Source organism: Cyprinus carpio, chromosome B3 (genome assembly GCF_018340385.1).
Source record: "Cyprinus carpio isolate SPL01 chromosome B3, ASM1834038v1, whole genome shotgun sequence".
Classification (NCBI taxonomy): Eukaryota; Metazoa; Chordata; class Actinopteri; order Cypriniformes; family Cyprinidae; genus Cyprinus; species Cyprinus carpio.
In genome coordinates, this window is record NC_056599.1 from 37301243 (window position 1) to 37324489 (window position 23247).

The following is a 23247-nucleotide window of genomic DNA, read 5'->3' on the forward strand; positions in this document are numbered from 1 at the left end:
CAAAAACTCCATAGACTTACATTGAAGTATCTGACCAGAATACCATACTTTGTAACATGCAAGCTATCACTCAGAACACAAAGTTTTACGAATGATGCTTACATTTTCTACAGTAAATCTAGAAATCTTGTTCTGTGTCATTTCTCTTTTGATTCTAGTAAGTTCTGATGTGGAGTTACCACAGTTTGACTGCTAGTATCTACTGTAGTAACTGTGACGTTTTGACAGAAACTCTGATTAACTGTTTGTGTGTTGATCCATCATTTCGGACGATTCCCTAATGTCTCATTATGTCACTGAAGCTTTCAGTTATATCTTATTTCGTTTACATATATATTTGGCCCATATTGGTACATCAGTCATCCATCAAAAAGACATTAAGGTGACAGTAACTTTTCCCCTTAAACTAAAGAGAAGCTTTAAAATGAAAGAAGATGTGCTGAAGCCATTAATGCCAAAATTCCCAAATATCAAGAACAGTAATAACAATCGAGGGATGAGTGTGTCCCTTCAGGCAAAAGACTTGATGCAAGAATCTGTATAGCCAAATAATTATTACCATGAGAACTTATGTTACCATAATAATGGGGCGTTTGGTGCTTTCATGTGGTTCGCCCACTGACAAAATAAGCCTAATCTCTCCCTCTGTGTCCGCTCCAAGAGTTCACTCCCAACTCCCACACAACAAACGGATTCCAGTAAAACCATTTCTCCGAACATTTATGCACAATAAACAATTATCTGTCTGAGCCTGAGATGCACCGCTGCCCTGCTCAATGCTGCTGCTGCTTTCTTGGCTGCAGTTGAAATAGAATCTGAATTTGGCCTGCAAGATTTCACAGGGCCAGTTTTTCTAATTTTCATCTCGCTAGAGCTTCATTAAACAGTCTGTCTTCTCTCTATGCTCCTCTGTTCTTTTTTTCGGTTTGGGTTGTGTGCATGAAATGTGAAGAGCAACTGTAGTGATGCAGGGGGTGGCCATTTGGGATTTTATTGTACGGCTCTCATTTGGGCCCTAACAACACTGATTCCGACAGGACTCTGGAAAGGCTAGAGGCTAGACCTTCATCTGCGCTTGACAGATTTTAACAGTCATTAAGTGTTTGCATGGACAACAAAACGATAACCATTAAAATCTGTTCATTATTAAAAGCCAGTAATGCATTAGATTGAATTTTATAGCTGACTCTTTTATGGTCTTGACATTGAATTGTAAATATTGCATAAGATGGCAGAATTCAGGTAAACATGAAAAGTAATTGGGGAAATTGGCAAAAATCAAGTTTTACTTGAGACTTTCTTGCAAAAAACAGTTTAAGGTGTTGACATCATACAACAGTGCTTATTATGCATACTCAGTGTAATCATGTCAAGTTTTTCCAGTAGTGTGTCATTAGCTCAGTTATTAATATAAAATTAAAACAGTGAAAACAAAGCAGTAGCATTGTACAGTACACTGCTGTTCAAAGGTTTGAGAGCAGTAACATTTTTATTTATTTTATTTTATTTTTTGTCTCTTCTGCTCATCAAGGTTGCATTTATTTGATCCAACATACAGAAACAAAATAATATTGTAAAATAGTTTTCTATTTTAATATATTTTCAATTCTATTTTATTCCTGTGATGCAAAGCTGAATTTTCGCATCATTACTCCCGTCTTCAGTGTCACGTTATCATTCAGAAATCATTCTATTATGCTGATTTATTACCAGTGTTGAAACTGTTGTGCTGCTTAATATTTTTTGGAAAACTGATTTTTGCAAGATTTTTTTTTATGAATAAAAATATAAAATAACAGCATTTATTGAAAATAGAAATCTTTTCTAACAATATAAGTATTTACTATCATTTTTTTTTTTCATTATTATTACTTTAACACCTCCTTGCTGAATAAAATTATTAATTTCCTTAAAAAAAAAAAAAAAAAAAAAAAAGTAGTAGTGTAGTAGTGGTTATTGTTACAAAATATTTCCATTTTAAATAAACACTGTATTTTTTAACCTTTTATTCAACAAATAATCCTGTATCACTGATTCCAATATTGATAAAACAGCATATTAGAATAATTTCTGAAGGAAAAGACTGGAGTAGTGATGCTAAAAATTCAGCTTTGCATCGCAGGAATAAATTATATTTTAAAGTATATTAAAGGGGTCATATGACGATACTAAAAAAAAAAAAATTTGGTGTAATGCAATGTGTTTGCACGTAAGGTTTAATGTAAGGTGAAATCACATTATATGACCCCTTTAAGATAGAAAGCCATTATTTTAAATTGCAATAAAATTTCATAATAATATAGTTTTTTTTCTGTATTTTTGATCAAATAAATGCAGCTTTGATGAGCAAAAAAAATCTACTTTGAAAGTACTTTCTTAGTGTATTCAAGTCATTGCATGGGTATTGTTTTTTTTCTGTAGCAAAATAAATAATTAATTTCTATGTGTTTTCAGTCATTTAAAAATTAAATACAGTGTATATTTAATGTAAATTATGCTAATTCAAGTTTGAGATTCATAATTTTTGTTTACGTATCACATAAATACTGCTCACATTTACATATTGCCTTATAGCTTATGGAATAATATTTTATTTGTTTAACTGAAGTTTGGTCTGTTTTGCTAGTAGCTTTTATTTTTTTACTTACAGAGTATTTTGACTGTTGTTAAATAGTACTTTCTCCAATACTGACCCTCTCACCCATTTCATGTGCTTATCGGTTTATCTGCATTCAGAGCATATATTAGAGGTGATTGATTATGTAACACCAGCAGCTGAATTGAGATCTAAGCTTCCAGTCAAAAGATCTACTGAAAACCTCAAAGACAATGCTGAATACTTTGACTCCAGCTGGTCAAGCAGAAATTCAGCAGAATCAATTATCTGAGTAATTAAAGCAAACCCTGAGGAGCTTTACTCATCACTGAGCTCAGGAGCCTGTTGCTGGAGTTGCCCTGACATATTTTCTGTTTGGATGTGTCCACACAGGTGATAGCTGAGCTGCAGACATCTCTGAGCAGTATCAAGGAAGACGGCCGGCAGACACAGGAGAGTCTAGAAAGACAGCTACAGGAAGCACAGGGCCGTTGGGATGAGGAGAGGAGACAGATCAACAGAGATGCGGACCAAACCAACAAGGTCAAGAAATGCACATACATATAGTGTAATCGTATCAGCAAGCAGACCGTTAATAGGTGACAGTATTGCAACTTATTTCATATAGGTTAGTCAATCACACCTGAGATCATTTACATAAGGAATTACTAAAGGTACAGTAGCAAAACAGCCTGTTTAATTCATTTTAAAAGTGAAAGGGTAGAAAATGCACATGAAAACCTGCACATTTTTGATGACCAAACATAGCGTTATAAGAGGGTTTCAGCAACAGAAGTGTAGAATATGGCCCAGCAACATAGTTTCATATAAAGTGGGCAGTAAAAATGAGCTTAATATATAACACCCTTAACAAAGAGGCTTCTTTAGATTCATCCAGATGATTTGTTGTTTTGTTGTCTTGACCAATCCATCATGGCTGACTGAGTGTTTTCAGCTCTTTTATGTGTGTAACAACTGAAACATCTCCACACAAAAGACTTCCAACATGCCTTTTTGCATGACAGAGGAGACGGTACAGAGTGCGGGAGTCTGGCCCGGGCTTTTATGGAGTAGACATGACTCTGCTGTCCTTTGTGGAGCTTTCAAAGAGGGTTTGGGATCATGGCCGATTGGAGTGTGGTGTTTTTACGAGCGTTTTGAAGTGGTGACCCCTGCTTTGAACTGCTGGGTTTTGTCACTAAGGCTCTAATGCTCTCTGTGTTCAGGGTCGGAATTAGAAATCACTCCTTTGGATCTGACCGCTGTTTTCCTATAATCTTAACAGCAAACTGTATAATAGTAACAAACCTTCATAAAACTTTTTTTCTTCTTTTAGACGCAAGTGCAACGCAAGCTCTCAAGAGTCCCTCAAGAGGCAGACAAGTTCTAGCAGAGAGAGATCATTGATATTACAGTGAATTAGAGAAATTTAAATGCGCAATATAGCTTCTCTGGTAAAGAAATTCTCTCCTTCAAAATAGACTGCTGCAGTCATGACGTATTTTTGTGGGCCAACTCAGAAGTTGACATCTCATTGGTTCCCCCAACAAAAACCCGATAGGTTTTTAATTGCCTTTTGGATTATTGTTTTGTTCATCAAGCCTAAATACAACCGCTAGAGGCAAAAAGGTAAACATAAGCTATAAACAAACCCCACCACATGACCATGACCTCAATGTCACCATCACTAAGCTTCTAATAGCTTCTTTAGAAACTTAAAAACTTTCATTTTGATCTATAATAGTTTTCGAGAGTGTGGTTGTAAAAAGTGGACTATTGAGTATATGAGTTTACCTTTTGAGCTTGATGACATTTAATGTCCCAACAACCTTTAGCTATTCATTAGCAACACCACCTTTTTCAGTAAAAGCTTTAAAAAATCATGAGGGGTATTACGGATGTAATAATAGTGACCTCAGAACAGTGGAACTGAAAACATTAAAATGCTAACTCGTTTCTGGGTTTTGACCATTAAATAAAGTTATCTATGCAGCACTAAAAGAGCCAATCGTTAGTCTGTAAGGAGTCTGCCTACTCTTGGTTTACAGCATGAAAGTTTATGGCACTATTTATTACTGACTTGATATATGTTATCAAAATGTGAGGTTTGCAAGTAGTTTTTGAGGTTTCAGTATTTCCCCATTCAATTAGAAAGGAGCTGTAGTTGCATGACTAAAGATAGCTGCCCAAGTGTGTTCCTAAGATGCCTTTCCTTGGAAAAGACTGGTTCTAGTAAATTGCACTGTGAGTAACACTGATTAGATTTCCTGATCTCTCTCCTTCTGTTTAACTGGAATTAGTTTCTTTCTTAATTTCTAAACCATTCTCACATCGTATGATCAAAAGCACCAGTTTGATCAGTGTTTTATCAATATAAATGAGTAAAACCTGCAGCGTCTGACAGGAGGGATGTAGAAATTCTCTCCAAGTGTGGAAATGATACCAGCTGCTGAAAGCTTCATGTAAGCTCATAAACGAAACAATCTTTCCAGACCTGCATGTATCATGTGTTTCCCACAGTCTTCAGATCATTATGAATACAGCGTGACACGCATATACAATGTCAGAATTATTTAAAAACATTCTCAGTACATTTCTGAAATTAAAACTGACTTTTAGAAACATGGTTTTCTCTACTGTGTCATCGCAATGTCTCTGCTGTGTTTTAAAGGAATTTAAGTTGGCATGAAATTAAAATGGTACATGTTATAGATGTTATTGTGAACAATCCATGGATATATTTCATTTTTAATACATATTTTTTGTGTGTACCTTGTCATTTAAAGGTGACATATGAAAATCTGACTTTTTTCCATATTTAAGTGCTGTAATCAGGTCCCCAGTGCATCTACCAACCCAGAAAATGTGAAAAAGAATCACATTATATATATATATTCTTTTTTTTTTTTTTTTTTTTTTTTTTTTTTGTAACCCTTTCTCTGCAGACTTGTGAAAAAAACAAGCCTCTCAGATTTCACTCCCCCCATGAGGTCGAATGGGGAGCTTATTATAATATTACTGCCCCTAATCTGCAAGTTTCCACCCACGTTGCCGCCATTGTGTTTTCACAAGCAACCAGGTCTAATGCCATAGTGAAAGTTTGAGCAAAGAATGCTAACTGTTCTGTCTTTGACTGCAATGATGATCACAGAACACTATTTAGTTTCCTAGTCTTAGAGACTTACGTGCATTTATAACATAAACCTGTGTGTATTTGACAGTTAAAGCACAATAAGACATGAAAGAGAGCTTAGTTTAGTACTACATGCCATGTGACAGCCTAATTAGCCTAACTATTAGGTCTCCTTTAATATCATCCGGTGAAACATATTTGTGTTTGGTAACGGATGCAGGACTTCTCACGTAAGCTAACTGGTTCTATCATTTAGGGATTGTAGTCCAATTACTATGTGTGTTTCTCCACGCGAAACCTTCAGTGTGCTCAGCGTTCCGAGTCCAGAGTGTTAACTGCTGTTAATGAGTGTCTAATTAATGACTGAGTAGTTGATGTAAGTCCAGACACATGTATAACATTACTGATAAGACCGGGAGGGAGAGCAAAGAATGGTTTGCACAGCCTGTGTGTGTTTGGATGGTAAGAATAAGCGTCACACACTGACATTGTTGCCAAGTCGCTCACTTCAAAGGCGGATTATGAAAGCTGAAGGGCTTGAGACAAAAAAGAGCAGAAAGAAACATCAAAGTGTGGCGCGTTTGAATGCAATAATCCCAAAACAGTTGTTCTGATTGCGCTGTCTGCTATCTGATGTCTCTGTTGCTCATATTGCTTAAGATTAAACTCTTGTTTGTTTGTCAAGTCTCCTAAAGTCCCACTTTCTCCGCCCCAAAAGCTTGCCTGTGAAAACCTTTCTTCTCTCTTTAATCGACTGTGCTCCATATGTCTGTATGAGGACTAAAATAGTGTTGTCAGATAGACTATATGTGTTACCGCTATGTAACTTTTTCATTTTTTTTTCCTTATTTGCCCAGCTCATAGCAAACTTTTAAAAACATGTAAAGCATTCAAGACTTCTTTTTGATGGCATTTGCTTCTGTAGAAGCCACAAGTCAGTATGAGTTCAACTTAAATAAAAAATAAAAAAAAATATTGTTTAGTTGCTAAATCTTCACTGAAGTACTACGCTACCCACAATCAGATGTTGCTGTGACCGTAATGAATTGTGGACGAGTTGTGGTCAGCTTTAAAGGCAGTTCGAGGCTTTCTTAAGTTTGTTATAATATGCGATTTTGTGCAGGAACAGATCAATTATGTACAATACAAAGAGAAGTTTAGTGGTGTTTATACACAAAATATGATTTACATGACTCTTAATTGAGGATTTGTTTTACTGCCTATGGAGAAAATGAATGGGAAACAAACCTCCAGAACAAAGGCCTCTGCTCACAGTGTGAAAGTGGATGTTTGACTTTTTAAAAGGCTCTGTGCAAATGCTGCGGAAATTGTCTTGTAGAGCATTTGGTTTGCAGTGATCCCCTCTCTTTTTTTCTTCCATGAACACCAGACAATGTTATTGTCACAATGCATTCTACAGTGACAATGATGAAGCATACATTGTCACAATGCATTCTACAAATGTGGCAAAAATAACAAAGAAATGTGTCCTTAAATGCTGGTAACTGTAGACGTCCTTCCAGATATGTATCTGTGATCAAAACAAAGAAATGTGTCCTTAAATGCAGGTAACGCTTAAACACGTCCTTCCAGATATGTATCTGTGATCAAAGCCGTTCAGCTACATTGTGACTCACCTTGGTGCAGTTGTGTTCCTGCACACAGATGACAGGGAAGGGCGCGTGTGCTGGTCCGGTTTCACCCCCCTGCTTAAACCCGGCAGTCCCATCATGCACAGCTGCCGTTTAAGCCTGGCTTTGCTCTCGACTTCTGCTGTCATGCCTGGCTGTGACATCAACAATAGCTCCCCACCTCCAGTGTCAAACCGCAGCACTTTGATCAGTGCCTCCATCACCACAGGAGCCCTGCCATGCTGCACTCTTGCTCTGACATCACTCACGCAGCATGCGACAAATCTCGCAGTGCCACATGCATCCGGGCCGCATGTGGCATGTGTCATTCTGATGCCGGCTTTTCTATTTATAACGCTCGGGAACACTGTTCATGCTTTGTCGTCACTGCCAGCTTTATGTTTATTAGCCTGCTCATCTGATCTAGAATGGAAGCGGGATTTTTAATTCATTATTTTAATTCACCATTTTCAGAATTAGGCTGTTTATTCAAAAATTTCCTGTGCTCTTATTATAGGTTCAGTCCTTTGGTATTTTTCAGCATCATGAAAAAAAATTAAAATATTACAAATAATAAAATTAGTGTCTCACAAACAGATAGTTAACAGAAAAATAAATATTCATTAATTAAAAATGTGTATCTCACATTTTGATGGTTTCGAAACATCTTGATAATTGATAAATATATATTCATTGGTTTGAGGATGAGGGCATGTCATAAAACTCGTGCATGTTAGAGAAAGGTTTCTCAGCTCTGGCCCTCAAGGTCCATCCTCAAACCTACCTGACTGTAACTTTCTAGTATTCCTGAAGACCTTGATTGGATTGTTCAGGTGTATTATAAACTCTGCATGAAAGTGGATCTCAAGGGCTAGAGCAAAGTCCCTTTAAGACAAGTCATGTCACTCGGCAGCCATCTTTGAAACGCCTCTTGGGCATCCAAGTGCAACTCCTATCTCTTTGAATAGGAAACATCAAATTCTACAAAACTGTTCACTAGGCTTGCAATTAAATTTCATATTTGAAGTCACCAGTGAAATCCGATAACAACTATGTCATAAATGTTGTTTATTTTGCTCAAATATAAAAATTATAAAAAGCTTATTATTCAGGCTAGATCAGCTAGTGCACACGCACAGTCCTGAGAGCATGTCTCAAAACGCTGACTGTTTCTATATCAACCGTGACTTTTAACGGCAGCTGCAGTGACGCGCAGACTTGGTGATTAGTGATTGGCTGCTCCATTCAGAAGGATGACTGTTTCTCAACAAAACCACTCCTAATGTATGTTCTTTATGCATTTTGTACAAGTTGAGTTAAAAATAAAAAAAATAAAAACAAAAAAATAAAAAAGTTAAAAAACTTCAAGTTACAAGAAGACTTAAAAAATCTTAAAAAATAAAAAAAAAAAAAAAATAAAAATGTTCATTGCCAACTTGCACCAAAGGGTCATTATGTTTTTTAGCTAAGCTAAAAAAAAAATTTGTAACAAGCATATCGTTTAAAGTTTATTATTCCAATTAAATTTACTCAAAGCTATTAAACTACACTGAGTTAGAAGAACTTAATAATTTGTAACAAGCATATCGTTTAAAGTTTATTATTCCAATTAAATTTGCTCCAACTAATGAATTTGTGGTCCAGGAACCAACTAATTTAGCATGTGTATTTAATAAACACATAAGATGTTACTTGTCACTGGCATTAGCGAAGTCATTGTAGTGTTTTCTTTTATGTGGTTTATTTATCAGCGCAATGGTAACCACAAAAACTCTTTCAATGGTCAAACATAACAGCATTAAACACTAGCAGGTCTTTCCCTTCATTAAAAACACTTCATTTCAACATTTACTATCCTCATCCAGTCCTTCGCAAAGCATGCTGGGAACTACAAACCAGCTATCCAAATTTCAAAGTTAACAAGACAATTTTATTGAGTTGCTATAGAATTTAATAAAATAAATAAAAAAAGAATAATAAACTGAATTTTTTTAAAAGTTTAAATTGCACACAAAATTAATGTAATTATCAACATTATTGTGTCAACTTAAACAAATAACGTTTGCATGGAATCGATCCACAGGGATTGGGGCAGCTGGCCAGAACACACTAGCAGCTACATATAAAGGCATTGTCAACCTGCCTTGGTACACACTGGCAACTATTCATATCCCTGCCTTGGTACACGCTGGCAACTATTCATATCACACTTGAACCATGGTGGTGAGTTTTGCACAGACAAACACCACATTTTCTTCAGAATATGTAAAATCCAGCAATCAGGCTACAGCAAATGATGAAGCACATGTTGAAATTATACTTTCCATTGCACAGGTGCAGCACTCCATTGCTAGTCCTTGCCTCTTATTGATTCTTTCATGTGTGCTCATGTGTTCATTTGAGGTTGGGGGTTGATGTGTGTATTCTCAAGGCCAAATCTCAAATGCACACACACACTTCTGCTGTAAGATGAGTGTGAGGCAGCAGCACGTTAAAACACGTCTGATGAGAGAATGCGTCCTGACATGTGTTAGCTCTCTGACTCATACAGCAGCAGCTTTATTAAAACAGAGACAGACAGAGGAGATGATGTGAGAGTACAAGAGTGTTTCTCAACTGCTTGATTGTTTATACCATTGCAAAATATAAGCTATATTATTGCCCAGCTATAAGTATGTCCTACTTTATTTGCATGCATAGAGTATACTCAAGTAAATGATGTATACTATTGCTTATTAGCATGCCTATTATTATCATATTTGCTTTTTATTAGTCCTTATCTATTAATGCCTAGTTGCTATTTGCATGCCTATTAGTATTCATATTCTGCATGACCATTAATTTATAGTAGTTGATGGAATATTGGACCTTAAAATGAAGTGTGACCGAAAATCTGAACTACGTGATTGCCTATACAGTATTATCCCACAATAAAAACCTTATACAGTATTATCTCACAATATAAACTACATTATTGCCCAGATCTAATCTGAAGATGTTATGAACATTAAATTCATGATTTTCTGTGAAGCTGCGTCGAAACAATGTGTATTGTAAAAAGCACTGTACAAAATACATTTGACTGGTTTTTGCTGACAGAACTCATAAACGTGTGTGCACAGGTATCAGTACTGACTCACACGCCACTAATTCTTCATCACTACTTTAGTAGCACACTAATTTAACTTCTCAATATTTTTTATACCACAAAAAAAAAAAAACACCCTTAAAAAAGATCATCATTACTACAATTTCAATTACAAAAAAATATATTGTTATTGTTGTTTGCTTAGGCTATTGCTAGTGTATTATACTTAACTGGTAACATGTTTTACTCCGCTTGTGCTCCAGGCATAAATGATTCCTTAAATCATCTGGCTTTTTAAGGAGAGGTGTTCTGTTACTTCTAATGTTTATTTGTTTTTAGGCTAAATATTTGTGCCTATCCATTCCAATCTAACACAAAATAAGATATTTCAGTTCCTTGTATTAGATCTCTTTAACTACTATCTACTATGTCTAAAAAAAAAAAAGAGTGGCAGGTAAGGGTAATATGGTATGGTTAGGTTAAAGAGTAGTTAATTACGTTAATTACAGTTACAGATGTAATTACATGCAGTTTTTTTTTTTTTTTTTTTTTTTTTTTTACGTGCAAGTACATAGTAGACACTTAGTATGTCCCGTCTTGTTTTGAACCACACTGCCAAAACAACTGAAACATTCTTAAAAACATCTTTTGTGGCACTCATTTTGGGGTGAACTAAGCCTTGGTCTTTAATGTCATTTACCCATCTTGTTTTTTTTTTCTATCTGCTCAAGTTCAAGCCCATGGCATCTGGAGCGAATGCGTCCTGTTATTCCCTCATTCTTTCTCTGACCCTGCCATGACCTCTGAGCTGTGCGTGGCTCTCGTTCAGTGATGTGCCGTCATATGGTTGAGGTTTGACACAGACTCTTACAGCCACAGGAATGATGAGTTAGCAGATCTGGTGAGATTTGAGTAAGATAACCTTCATTTGCTTTGCTTTTGTGTGTTTGTGTGGAAGGGGGTTTGGGAAGAGGGTAGCTGATAAATGAGTGGATGAGGGATGGGGCAGATTCCCAGAACCCTTTGAACTCCGTATCACAGGAAGCAGCATGTGATAACGTCCCAGTGGCCTGCGTGAGAAAGTAAACCCTTGAAAGTGCAGCTCTCACCCCCCCAACCTTCCGTACATTACACGCTGTCAGACAGCCCTCACCACCAGTCTGAGCTTAACACATTTAGTGTCCCTCTTTAAAAGAAAAAAAAAGGGAAAACATTATCAGGAAAAAAAAAATGTTTTTGCAGTTGCAACGGTGTTCTTTTTTTCCTTTTTCTTTTTTTTTTTTTGATCAAGGTCCTTTTATTGAGGAAGCAATGAAAATGTATGTAGCAGATGTAATTAAAAGAATTTGTAATTAAAAGTAATTAAAAATAGAAAAGGCCAACATACACCTTATCAGAACAAACAAAAATAAAAAAATAAAACCAATAAAAACCAGACCAGTAAAAAAAAGTAAAACACACAAAAAAACCTCCGCTAATATACATGAACAGAAAAAAAAGCATAGTGTACATTCAGACCAGTTGCCAATTTGTAAAGAATCTCCAGAATCATCGCTTCATGAAATATCAGATTTTCTCCAACTGTACATGATACCTAACATCTGCTTATGATAGAGAGAAGGAGTATTTTCATTTGGCACAACATTTGCCTTCTGGCAACAACTGAACAAAAATCAGTAACATCTGACTAACTAATATAATTAATCCAAATATTGCAATAACATAGTCCATACAATCAGCTGACCAAGCAATTTAAGAGTCTTAAACTTTAAAAGTCCTAAAGATAAAATAAAACGGTCACACTTTATTTTAAGGTCAAATTCTCTCTATTAACAAACCATTTACTATAACTTTTGACTCAATAAACTACTAATGTGCTGTTTATTAATAGTTAGTAAGGTGGAAGTTTAGGTATTTGGGTAGGATTAGGGATGTAGAATATAGTCATGCAGAATATGTGCTTTATAATTATTAAGAAACAGCCAATATGTTAATAATAGGCATGTTAATAAGCAGCTACTTTAGTTAATAGTGAAAATTGTTCCCTATACTAAAATGTTACCGATTTTTATTGTACTATATCTATTGCTGAAAACAACAACAAAACAAGAAAAACAAGAACTGTGTTTGAGGTTGTGGTTAATGATTTAATGTTAATGATGTGGAAATATCCCTTACCATAAGCAATTCACAGTAAAGTATTGCAGCCTTTTGAGGAGAGATGTTCTACAGTTATTCAAATTGATCTGATATATTACTTATACTATATAACCAAACTCCACACACTCTCACTATTAGCTCACTATTAACTACAACATTTGCCTCAATAAACTCATAATTTGCTGCTTATTAATAGCTAGTAAGGTAGTTGTTAAGTTTAGAAATAAGTTCTAAAATATGGCCATGCAGAAAAAGGCTTTAATATGTGCTTTCTAAGTACTAATAAACAGCCAAAATGCCAGTAATATACATGCTAATAAAAAAACTATTTAATAGTGAGAATTGATCCCTAAACTAAAGTGCTACCGAAAAATCTATTTTTTTCTTTCAGATATAGTAGTATATAATATGTTACACAAGGGCAGTTAAAGAAGTTTACTTTCATATTTCTATTTCCCGTTCTCAAAAGACTTCCAAGGATCAGCTCTGTTTTAATTACACCGCACACTGCACTGGACCCTTTTTTCTCCCACAGACCGCTCCGTGTGTTTGTAGTTTGCTGAAGGATTTGTGAAGGACGTGTTGGCATGCTCAGCTCTTGGCACGGGAGGGTTGTGGATGGTATTGAACTGTTATTGTTTGAAAGCAGCAGTCACTGTGTCAGAACCACAAAACACCAAAGCAGAAAGGAAATAAAGCAAGCCCTGTGTAGCTCAAATACAGCTTTTACAAACCCAATATCTGCCTCATAAAGAGTCACGGGGCGCTGCCAGAGAAGAATATGTCTCTCCCTTTTTTTTTGTTACATACCATAGGAAACGGATAAACAAATCACAAAAGGACTTGAAGGTGGCTCTTTTGACTTCAACCAGTATGCAACAGCATAGCAATAAATCAGCTAAAGCTCAAAGCTCCCTAGAAATTGCACCGCAACAACAAAAAATACAACACCTTAGCAACCAAATAGTGACACCCTGGCAACCACACACAGCACCCACATCTAGTCAAACAACACTCATATTTTCTTGTTGGTGTTTGTATTTGTTTTAAAATTTAGTTTATGTATTTTTATGGTCACATTTTATTTTAAGGTCACTTTTATTGTAATATCAGACTTTTGCCTCGGAAAAAAAAAAAAAAAAAACTCCAAATTTGCTGCTTGTTAATAGTTAGTAAGGTAGTTGTTAAGTGTAGGTGTGGGGTGGATAAAGGAATCTAAAATGTAGTCATGCAGAATAAAGCATTAATATGTGCCTTACAAGTACTAATAAACAGCCAAAATGCTAGTAATATGCATATAAATAAACAACTAGCTAAATAGCGATAATTGGTTATTTAAATAAAGAGTTACCATAAAAGATCATGAGAACATTATTTTTTTTTTCATGCAAGTAACATGCAAGGATGAATCATTCGCAGTAAGACCAGGAACTTTTGTTACGAAGGTGCATCGTTTTTTTTTTTTTTTTAATTTCATGCTGAGTTAATTAACTTTAAATGATAAAAGCTATCTGCTCTTAATAAATAAGTTGTTGTTGCAAGTAAAACTCTCCCTCACATCCATCATTCAATAGTCAGGTTAAAGACGTTATATCCACCACATCCACATTCCCTGCTGTCATCATCCACCTCACATGTGCGCAGCTGGAAGACAGAGCGAAGCGAAGGGACGAGTGTCTGTAATTTAGCCGCTCGAGCTCGCTCTCACACACGGCCACACTGAAGTGTGCACAGCCCTCTAGGCCAGAATTCCACTTCTATATTTTTTAAAGTGCTCTGGCTTGTCGTCATTAATGGATCTCTTTAATCTGACGCTTGGAAAACTTCTTAAAGCTGCACACTACAAATAGAAATTCCACATAAAGAGCCAGCTAGTGCTAACAAAACATGGGCTGCAGTTTAAAGAGGCCCTCTCTTTTCTCTTTTCTTTTCTATTGCCTTTACCCGAGGGAGACATACTTGCCTTATCGTTTGAGGTGGACCACCCAAGAAAAATGACTCGGGTCTCACCTTTGAGTGTGAGTGAGCTTTTAAGCTCAGAACTTGCACATCCACATCTCTGCAGGTCCATACGTGTGTGAACAGCGTATTAGTTGTGTGCGAGTGTGTGTTTTAGTAATCTATGGGGATAAACAGCTGTTGAAGAAAACCAAGAGGGCCGAGACAAGAAAGTGAGAGAATAAAGGCCATTGCCATGCCTCTTTCTCCATTCAATCCCCCTTCCCTTGCCCCCAGGAAATCAAATGTTCCACGTTTGCCGCTTGTTTAGATTGATCCCACTCTGGCTGGCTGATAAAGAGCGTATCACCCTAGCCATCTGGACCCTGTTTGGAGAGATTCACCATAGAAAATCACACATTCACGCAGAGAGGAACAACAGCTGTGAGTTTGCTATGCTTCCCTCGGCCCTTCAGAAGGTTTCAAGGGAAAACACAAGGCGGTATCAAGGTGTATCCTCGATCGAGTGCAGCCGGGGAGTCCGGGAGACCTAGGGTTCACTGCGAAGTGGCCCTTTGAGTGCTCTCTCTCTCCCAGGAGATCAAATGAAATGGAGCCTGTAGTGCATCGGTACACAAATCCACTTTAGGAGCTTGTCTTTTCTGGCCTCCCTCACCTTCATGCTCGGCTTAGCCAGTGACCTTTGTCCTGTCTGGAAGGACATGATGTGCTCTTCAGGAGAACATCGGGACAAAGGGATCACCCACAATGACTCATTCAGGCTGTTTATTAATGAGAGCCGCAGATGACAGGGTCCTTTTATGACAAAGACGGAGATATTTTCAACCCCTCACCCCACCCCGGCACTCAACTGTTTCGTAAATCTGCTAGGAACCACATGAAAGACTCGGCTCATAACTGTCTGCACTCTTCCAGGAAACATCACCACACAAAGGCTGTTACATTTCTGGGGTCTGCTGGCGTTCGGGTTACTGGCTTGTTGTGTTTCATTAGATGTGGACTTGTATACATGAAGGTCATGGCTTTGTTGCTCCCTAAATTTCCCTCTAGTCCTGTCCAAGGTCCAAACCTAACTTTCTGCCACACCTGCCAATAGGTCTTAGGTAGACACTGTATTTATGATGTAAATAAGGCTGCAAAGGACAGAAGTACAGTTAATTTATTATGCAATACTATTTTAAGGTTAAACTAAGGTTTTATGTCCACTGGAAATGTTTTGAAAAACATACTTTCACTGTTTTGATGGTTGATTGATCAAGTTGTGGTCATACTTAATTTTAAGGTCCCATTCTCAACATTAACAAACCATTAACTGCGACTTTTGCCTCAAACTCCTAATTTGCTGCTTGCTAATAGTTAGTAAGGTATCTGTTAAGATATAGGTATTGGTTAGGATTAGGGATGTATATGGTCATGCAGAATATGTGCTTCATAATTACTAACAAACAGCCAATATGTAAATAATAGGCATGTTAATAAGTTACTAGTTAAAAGTGAGAATTGGTCCCTATAGTAAAGTGTTACCCAATTTGTTTTTCTTTGATTACATTGCTGTATGTTTGTTTTTACATTGGGATTTAAATAATGCTGTACTTTGATTATGCTTGGCATAGCCAAGGTTCAATATAATTCAGGCAACTTCCATTGAATTACACCATCACTGACCTTTCACCCTTCACAACCAGAAAGTCATGCATTGTACATGACAAAAAATAAATAAAATTACTGAGAAAATCTTTTTTTTTTTTTTCATTTGATTGACTAAAGTCAGTTCAGTGGGAATTAAATATGATTTTTCCATTTACCCACTGCTTTTTATGAATTAAAATGACATGGTAGCTAGTCATTTGTGGGCATGTCTGTACGAAATTGAAGCTGAGAGAGAATGGAAAATGAAAATGCAGATTAATTCGATGATAAGCAAAATCACTCAGTCTATATGCCTGTTCATGATTACATCCATTATGGTCACAAAAATATTTAATTATGGTTTATTGTAAATTCACATAAGCTATAATTAAATATTATATCATTTTTAATTAAATATTTAAAAAGAAAACCCCCTTGCATCATATAAGAGAGTCATATTGTATTGTGACCAGGATGTGCCAGTTGAGAATGATACTTAGCATTCGTCCAATCAGAATTGTTTTGTGATTTCTTAAACGGATCTAGCAGGCTTCTAAGGTGAACAACTGCTTTGCTAACATCCTGTTGATTGATGTATGCGAATCCTGATTGATATCTCCCAACATATCACATGGCAGAGGCTCCAATATCTACTTTATTGTACTCTGTTTTTTCTACTTTTCATGGTGGATATTCAGAACTGAAGTGTACAGTTGTGCTAGAAACATCTGGTTCAAGAGAAAAAAAAAACCTTGTCCAGAATCCTTTTCTACTTGGCCCTTTAAAAGAATGAATAGTTGATTTTATTCAAACTGGTTTTGAAATTAAATGATATGTCAGCTGATCAAATGGTTTATGATGTATTTGATACCCTTTGTTATGGATCTGATTGATGCTCGGCTTTATTGACAGTGATGCTTCTTTCCTTTATCTGGAATCTGCTTTATCTCATACTCGATTCACTCGATTTTCCCTTTCAGGTTCTTCAAGAACGTGTGGAGGCTCTGCAGAGACAGCTGCATGCCGTTGAGAAGAAGTTGATGGGCCGCGAGCTGGAATACCAGGAGCAGGTAAAATTACAAACGGCTTGGACCTCAGTGCATGCCACGTCCCCTGGAGGGCCAGGAAGAAGCAACGTCTCCTCACTGAGTCACTGATATGCCCTACACACATTTTACAAATTCCATGAGATCCGGCTTCAAGAGCCAGAGCCCTGGGCCAGGAATGCTGTCCTTGTTTCAAAGGGATTTCTCAATAATAACAGGCCACTTTGACCTTGAGTTAAAGAAAAAAAAAAGCGAGAGAGAGATAATTAGGTGATTAATAGCTCTGGGTGGGTCTCTGGACCTGCTATGTGTGTAGAAACGCCCTTTTTGTCCTGGAAACCTCTGGTGACCTTTACTGGGCTCCTCAGACAGTTGTTGGGATGTGCCCTGGGCTGAAGTATCTGTTCATCCACAGGCGGGCTCTCTTGAGGAACAGCTGCACTGAGTTGGCACTGTATTCTGTGGAAGAGCCCCAAAGATGCCTTTTATCTGACTGAGTGCCAGTAGATTAGTGGTCAGGCTGTGTTATGACAAACATACCCCAGACACCTGAAAATTAGGGACGATTGCTTTAACCGTTAAGTCAACGTGAAATGAAAATGTTTTTAAAAAAAAGAGAGAGACCAGCAATGAATGTGACACAAATAAAAATGGGTAAAGCTTTATTTTAAGTCATGTTACTCGGCGGCCATCTTTGAAACGCCTCTTGGGCGTCCAAGTGCAACTCTTATCTCTTTGAATGGGGAAGCATCAAATTCTACAAAACTGTTCACTAGGCCTGCGATTAAATTTCATATTTGAAATTACCAAAGAAATCTGATAACAACTGTGTCATAAATGATGTTTATTTTGCTTAAATAGCGTTATAAAAAGCTTAATATTCAGGCTTGATCAGCCAGTGCGCATGCGCAGTCCTTAGCGCACGTCTCAGAATGCTGACTGTTTCCATAGCAGCCGGGACGCTTCTAACGGTAGGTTCAGTGACGCGCTAACTCTACCGATTAGCGATTGGTTCCTGCATTCAGAAGGCAGGGCTTCCTGCAATTGAGCGGCCATATTGAGCGTTGCATTTTTCCCCATTCAAAACTATAGGAGTGACATGTCTTGGGTATTCTGTAGTCTTTGTTTTAAGTACCTGGTTCTCAGTATTAACTATTTGCTTATTAGCATGCATATTACTAGAATATTGCCTGTTTACTAGCACTTATAAATAACATTTTAATGTCTTATTCTCCATGGCCATATTTTAGATCACTTAGTCCTACCACATACCTATCTAAACTTAAAAACTACCTTTCTAATTATTAGCAAAAGTCGTAGCTAATAGTAAGTTAATAGTGAGAATTGGTCCCCAAACAAGAGTTTGACTGAAAAATGCATCCCCAAAATGACTTGCGCTCTTGAACCGCCCAAAATGCCACAATAACCAAATCCAAAATTAAAAAGTATGTTTCCAACATCTAGGGCCCCTGTTTTAACGATATAAGCATATGGTCTAAAGCGCAAGGCGCAGGTGCACTTAGGGCATGTCCGAATCCACTTTTTCTAGTTTAAAGGACGGGAAAAATGGTCGGCATGCCCGGCACATGGTCTAAAAGGGTTGTCCCTATTCTCTTAATGAGTAATGGGTGTGTTTTGGGCATAACATGCAATAAACCAATCAGAGTCTAATCTTCCATTCCCTTTAAGAGCCAGTTGCGGATTTTCTATTTACACAGTGGAATTTGCAAGCGCAAGACTGACCGCGTCTCCAGAGAGGAAACACAACTGCTCGTGCACGAGCAAATATGTAGCCTCATTCTGATACATGCAATGACTATCCATTATGACATGTAGGCATTTTTATATTTATGTAGCCTACACAATAGTAATCTTTTACGTTGTAATTCTTTAATTTGTAATATCTGGCATGTTTGTGTGGTGCTGCCTGTCCCTTTGTGTGTAATAAGCAGAGTGTACGTGAGTGGTGGACCCGCCTATAGCCACATATTACTAACATGCTCTTTAAAAAATAGTAAAAAATTGCAATCCATTTTACGTCTTTAATGTGTATTTCTTAGCAAACCAGGATGTTTAACAACAACAACAAAAAAAATGTATCCATCAGGAATAGTTCCAAACTAAAGGACAAAATAAACCGTAAAATCTTGATATTCATGATCTCTATGCAGTGTTGTCGTATAGAAATGTGCAGCGTGATCATTCTTCAAAAACTCTTCTTGAATATGAGGGTAACACTTTTTGAGGGTCAATTTTAATTTAATTCTGATTTCAACAAACCCTGGAGACAAGACCTCTGCTTTGGAATGCGATCACCAACCCCAGGCCTCCTTAAGAGACAGAGCGCCTGCAAAGAACATCTACTCCCACCTCATAAACCCTCACAGCACTCCACATCTCAAACGCTGTGCATGTGTTCGTGAGAGAGGGAGTATATGTGGAAATAAAGGCTGAGAGGCCTGCTCTCTTTTCAGTGCAGTGATATTGCCCCAGTTTATCTTCCAAGACATGTCTTTGTAATGCAATCCTCGGCATGCAAAAACAGCCCTCTTTTTGCCCAGACTTCAAACAGATGTTCCTCGCTCGGTTGCTCCGGGCCCCTCCACGCCTGCTTGGCATGAAATGTCGGCATGGCAGCGGCGTGTTTCTGCGCAGTCTCGCTGGCATGCAGGATGAGACGATTACAGACACAAAGCCTTTGAAACAGTTAAGTTACGGAGTCCTCCGAGAGGTTTGCTCCCAAGGTACAGCAAGGTGTTATTTTCATATTAGGATGGATTTGACATGTTAGTTAAATAGGAGCTATTCCCTGCATGCTAAGTGTGCTGACGACTGCAGTGCCGGCATTCAGTCTTAATCAACCGAATCTCCCTTCTTCACTGGTGAGGGTGAAACCGAGCTTTTGGTGTACGCATGGGATTTCGGCGATGTCAGTGATGATGCATTTAACACTCCCAGAGCTTTTTATTCTTTACTTGCTTTATTAAACTTTAAGTATGTAATTTCTTTACGACTGAACGTTTTTCAAAAATAATCATTGTTTTTCAGTAAGGTTCCTGAACACTCCCCCCATCTGCCATTGGTCTAACAGACTCTCCCTCCCCAAACTCACTCAATCGATTGAGTCGGTATTGATATGTCAGATGCTTAAACAAACCAATTGCATGGGACAGAAGGTCACAAGTTAGTGTGGGGACCAATTCTCACTATAAACTACGACTTTTGCCTCATTAAACTCCTAATTTGCTGCTTATTAATAGATAGTAAGGTAGCTGTTAAGTTTAGGTATGGAGTAAGATTAAGGAATCTAAAATATGGTCATGCAGAATATGTGCTTTATAAGTACTAATAAATAGCCAATATGCTAGTAGTATGCATGCAATTGGCGCCTAAAAAAAGAACAGCAACTATGAACCAATGTTAAGGGTCATTAGATTTGGCTATGAATTTCCACAGAAAAGATGCCTAAACCTTAGATCTTTTCCTCTCCTCTGCCAGCGCACTGTAGAGTAAGTGCCGTCATTTTCCATTAGCTTCCCATTACCGCACCGGTGCTACTGTGGAGCCCCACTCCACTGGAGTGGCACTTCATAAATCATACTTCTGCTTCATAACTTCATAAAGAGCCTCCTCCAACATCTAATTTCTGTTCACATCGCTCCCAGCCTCTTGAAAACACTTTTTTTTTTTCCAGTTGGCATGCTATTTAGAGAGCTTCATACTCAACTAGTGCTCTTGACTCCAGAACCGCCAATTTTATGACGCGAAACTTTCTGAGTGGGGCTGGCTTTTGATGTACCCTTGTGCATCTGACAATGTTTTTGTCACTTTGCCGTGTTTTTTTAAACGCTTGTGCACTCTTTCTCTCTCCTCCACCCCTTCATTAGCATACATCAAGCTCCTGACGACATGACAAACTTTATTTGAACATTCAAAGCTCTGAGGTCTTGCTGCTTTCAGCTGGCAGCTGTCAAAAACCCCAGCTAGTGACACCATCCTGCATCGCGCAAAGTCAAATGCAGGCACAATCTAAAGACTATATATAGATGAAATAGTGTCATTTTAAGTGAGAATGGTGCAGAAAGGAGACTGCTGCTGTCTTCAAAATGGAGATTGGTTTGTTAAACAACAAAGAATACTTTTTAAAAAGGAAAGGAAGATGAAATCGTTCACTAGTCATATCGTTCAGTTGTGAAATCTGGAAGCTTTTATGTGCAGTTCATTAGTTGATGGAAGTAAATCAAAAATAAAGCACAAAGCCTTACTCTCAAAGTGGCCCAGTGTTTCAGCTGTGATTGTAAGGACCTGTCAGAATTTATTGAAAAAGAAAACCTGTATAAATGAGTGGTTATGTCCCGGGGAATATACTGAGTGTCTTTTATGCCACAGTCAAGGATGTTTAAAGGAGTTTAAATAGTTTGCTTTAAAAATATTCAGGGCTTAATTTGTGCTGGATCCTGACTGAACAGGATCCGGGGTCTCTCGGTTTTTGATTGGTACCTGTATGCGTAGATCCAGAAGACATGTTTTGGGCAATTCTGAAAAGAGCTAAACTGATGCCGTTCAACAGAATATTGGTTGTGATGACAGAAATTGGAAGAGTAGCAAAAAATGGTTATATTTCAGCCATAAATATGCTATTTGCATTAATGCAATATCAACAGACATTATTTGTGAATGACACTTCCCCAGTTTTTGATATTCTGCTCACTCTTTAGTTTGGGGACCAATTCTTTAAACTGGTTGGTAAGTTTAGGTATGAAGGTAGGATTAAACACAAAAGAAGATAAAAAAATTAGTGTTTTTCATACAATGACAATGTCAGAAGACACTAACTTTCATTGTATGGACAAAAACAATTGAAGCATGCTTTAAAATATCTTCTTTTGTGTTTTGCACAAGAAATAAAGTCATGATGAGGGACATGATGACAGAATTTTCATTTTTGAGTAGCACTAATTAAAGGACATTTATTTTTTATTTATTATTACTATTATTTATTATTATTATTAAGTTGGTGATGTCTTTAGTGGTGTTCGCTAAGACTAGTATCACAATTGCTCAACCCTCTGTTGCTCTACCAAATGAGCTACAGAAGCTGTTAATGTCATGAGTTGATTTATATTAGCTGAGGAAGTGATAGGAAGACCCTGAGACAGCGAAAGAGAGTCCTGATGCTCAGAAAGAAGAAAGAATGTCAGAGATTCAGAGACTTTCTTAAAGAAAGATGTAGAAATTAGATTTCCACATACATACACCACTCAGCTTTTCCTCAGAAAATGTTAACATCTAGTTAGGCTCCTCATAGGGCTACTTAGTAAATGAGGACCAAACCTCTTCAAATCACTGACACTGCCAAAGGTGAGGAGTTCAGCTGTTGTGAAGTCCTCCACAGTCTCATGCATTAACACCAGTACTAGCCAACCCCCCACCATTCCATTTAGCTATGCTGTTAGCACTCAGATGCTAAGAGCCACTTTTCCCTGGCACATTTTTGCTGCATCTTGTGCTGAACTTGTTGCGCAAAGAAAGTTGTACGTAATGGGCTCTTAGCCAGACACAGCACTGCACGATGGCTTCTATTCTCAAATAGCTGTCTAGCGCTATAGGAAAACCACTCCTCCGTTTCCTTTCCCTCACAGATGCCTTTACCTCCCACTCTTTGAGGCAAACATTCATGGCATGTCGACTTCAATTACACGTGGGCCTCCCGATACAGTACGCAGGGCTGCGTCTGCTGTAGTGTGTACTAGTTGTGGTGCATGGAATGTGTATGATGAAGAGGGTAATTGAGATAAAGTCTTTGGGACTGGAGGCCGGTGGAGAGCAGTACAACATGCTCTTATGAGTCCAGCATCTACCGCTAGATCTCAAGAACCCTCGGGCCAAATACGGTCAGCTAGAGACATTCAGATGTTGTCTCGATAGCCAATGTTATAATTCTATTGGGCATAAAATCACTCAGACAGGAGTCTCCTCTCACAATGGATCTGGTTTTTAGTTAC

At 37.6% G+C, this 23247-nt stretch overlaps 1 protein-coding gene across 4 annotated transcripts in view; it reads left to right on the forward strand.

The window, feature by feature from the left end:
* Nucleotides 1–23247, forward strand: part of LOC109078078 (centrosomal protein of 112 kDa-like) — a 160468-nt gene that overhangs the window by 107839 nt on the left and 29382 nt on the right. For all 4 annotated transcript variants that reach the window (XM_042720941.1, XM_042720940.1, XM_042720942.1 and 1 more), the window contains 2 exons: nucleotides 2990–3139; nucleotides 17177–17266. In XM_042720941.1, the coding sequence (XP_042576875.1) occupies nucleotides 2990–3139; nucleotides 17177–17266 (240 nt within the window). The remainder of the gene's footprint in view (nucleotides 1–2989; nucleotides 3140–17176; nucleotides 17267–23247) is intronic.